This window comes from Rhincodon typus, chromosome 47 (assembly GCF_021869965.1).
Source record: "Rhincodon typus isolate 14 chromosome 47, sRhiTyp1.1, whole genome shotgun sequence".
In the NCBI taxonomy this organism is placed as follows: domain Eukaryota; kingdom Metazoa; phylum Chordata; class Chondrichthyes; order Orectolobiformes; family Rhincodontidae; genus Rhincodon; species Rhincodon typus.
This window is the reverse complement of record NC_063378.1, coordinates 781787-783815: the sequence shown is the minus strand read 5'-3', so window position 1 is coordinate 783815 and position 2029 is coordinate 781787. Positions and strand designations below refer to the sequence as shown.

Below are 2029 nucleotides of genomic sequence, written 5' to 3'. Positions count from 1 at the left end.
CCTCTCGAAATGAATGCTAACATTGCATTTGCCTTCCTAACTGCCAATTGAATCTGCCTGTTCACCTGAAGAGAATCCTGAACTCTGACTCCCAAGTCCCTTTGTGCTTAAAAATTTGAAAATAGACTATGCTTCAATTTTTCCTACCAAAGTGCGTAACCTCATACTTTCCCACATTGTATTCCATCTGCCACTTCTAGCCTGTCTAAGTCTTTCTGCAATGTCCCTTCTTCCTCAACAGTACCTGCCCCTCCATCTATCATTGTGCAAACTGCAGACTGAGCAACAATGCCCTCAGTTCCTTCGTCCAGATCAGGAATGTATAAAGTGAATAGTCGTGGTCCACTGTGTCAGCATTTCAACATTGTCAACCAGAATCCAATATCAGTGTTCATTGTATATTTGTGAATGCTGGTCATTATTAAAATGGAAAATGCTGTTTCCCAATTATTGGGCAGAGCAAAATGACAAAGAACTCTTTGATGAGCAAAAGTCCCCTGGAGAACTGACAGGGCAAGAGAGGAAGGGCTGATGACCCACAAAGTAGGCTTAAATGAAATTCCACTTAAAACCATGTCTAATTTATTTATTTGTACCATACATTGATACAGGCCCCTGCTCACCTAATGCAGTTTCAGGAATTTACTTCATCAAAAGTTAATGTGGTCCACACTAGACATTAGTTCAATGATTAGCTTTTTATGTTCAGCCAAATCGTTTCATGGAATTGAGAAATGAGCAGAAAGGATTCAAAAGAAGGAATGATGTGCATTGCCAACTACTTGGTCTATTGCTTCATCATCAATTTGTATGGGAAGGTAGATCAATGTTTAACCTTATTGTTGGCATCCAAACTTCACATCAATATTTCCATCTCGAACATGGACATTTCTTCACATTTTAGGACCATTTGTCATTTGCTAAATGGGAAAATCGGTCCTCTGGACTGAAATGTGCTTGGAGTAATACCATCGTAGAGGTCTGCAACACAGTAAAAAAGGTCCCTTCAGCGCATCAAGGATGCATCGGTCAAAATCAACCACCTCTCGATTCTCTAATCCTATTTCCCGGCACTTGGCCCATAGCTCTCGCATCACAAGTGCACGTCTAAATACTCCTTGAATGTGATGAGGGTTTCTGCCTCTCCAACTCTTACAGGCAGTGAGTTCATGATTCCATAACAGACTTTGGGTACAAAAGCTTTTCCTCACCACGCCCCGGTAACATCCTGCCCCTTACCTTCAATCTATTCCACTTCCCCCAGCCTTTGACATTAAGTCCTTGATCAGGGGGGAGATATTTCTTCCTGTCCAACCTATCTATATTCTCTCATGATGTTATATATCATGTTCTAGCCCCACTCAATCTCCTCTTCTCGAAGGAAAACACTGCCAGTGATGTGACAACAATCATTAAGGTCATGATTTAGATAGATACATAAACAGGCAGACAATAGCTGGATACCAATGGTGTGCAGGAAGATGGAATTAGTGTAGAATGGCATCACGGTCAGCATAAACAAAGTGGGCCAAAGGGCCTGTTGCTGTGTTGTACTGTCCCATTATTTCAAGGGGAGTGGGCCTGTAGTTGTGAATAAGATGGCTTCCTTTGATTGAAATATGTATTTTAAGGAGCAAATCCATAGTTTTTTTAATGACTTTGATGAATGTCTTGTAATAGAGGATTAATCAATGCTCCTGACTTCAAGTTGCCTGTAAACAAATAAATGCTTTGCTGGAGGATAACATTTGTGCTCTATCTGCTCCTTAACTTCAGATCCGATTGCAGTACGACTGAGGGATGGAGATGGCCCCTGTTCAGGGAGAGTTGAGATGTATTACAACAACACCTGGGGAGCCATCTGCGATGATAGTTGGGACATCCTTGATGCAAATGTCGTTTGTAAGCAAATTGGATGTGGACCTGCCCAGTCGGCTCCAGGCAAAGCTCACTTTGGACCAGCACAGTCTTCCTTCTGGTTGGATGATGTTGGTTGTAAAGGCACTGAGTGGAATTTGTACCAGTGCCA

At 42.0% G+C, this 2029-nt stretch overlaps 1 protein-coding gene across 1 annotated transcript in view; it reads left to right on the top strand.

Moving 5' to 3' along the window:
* Positions 1 to 2029, top strand: part of LOC125487920 (deleted in malignant brain tumors 1 protein-like) — a 15282-nt gene that overhangs the window by 1504 nt on the left and 11749 nt on the right. Inside the window, exon 2 of the mRNA XM_048620561.1 lies at positions 1777 to 2025. Within this exon, the coding sequence (XP_048476518.1) occupies positions 1777 to 2025 (249 nt within the window). The remainder of the gene's footprint in view (positions 1 to 1776; positions 2026 to 2029) is intronic.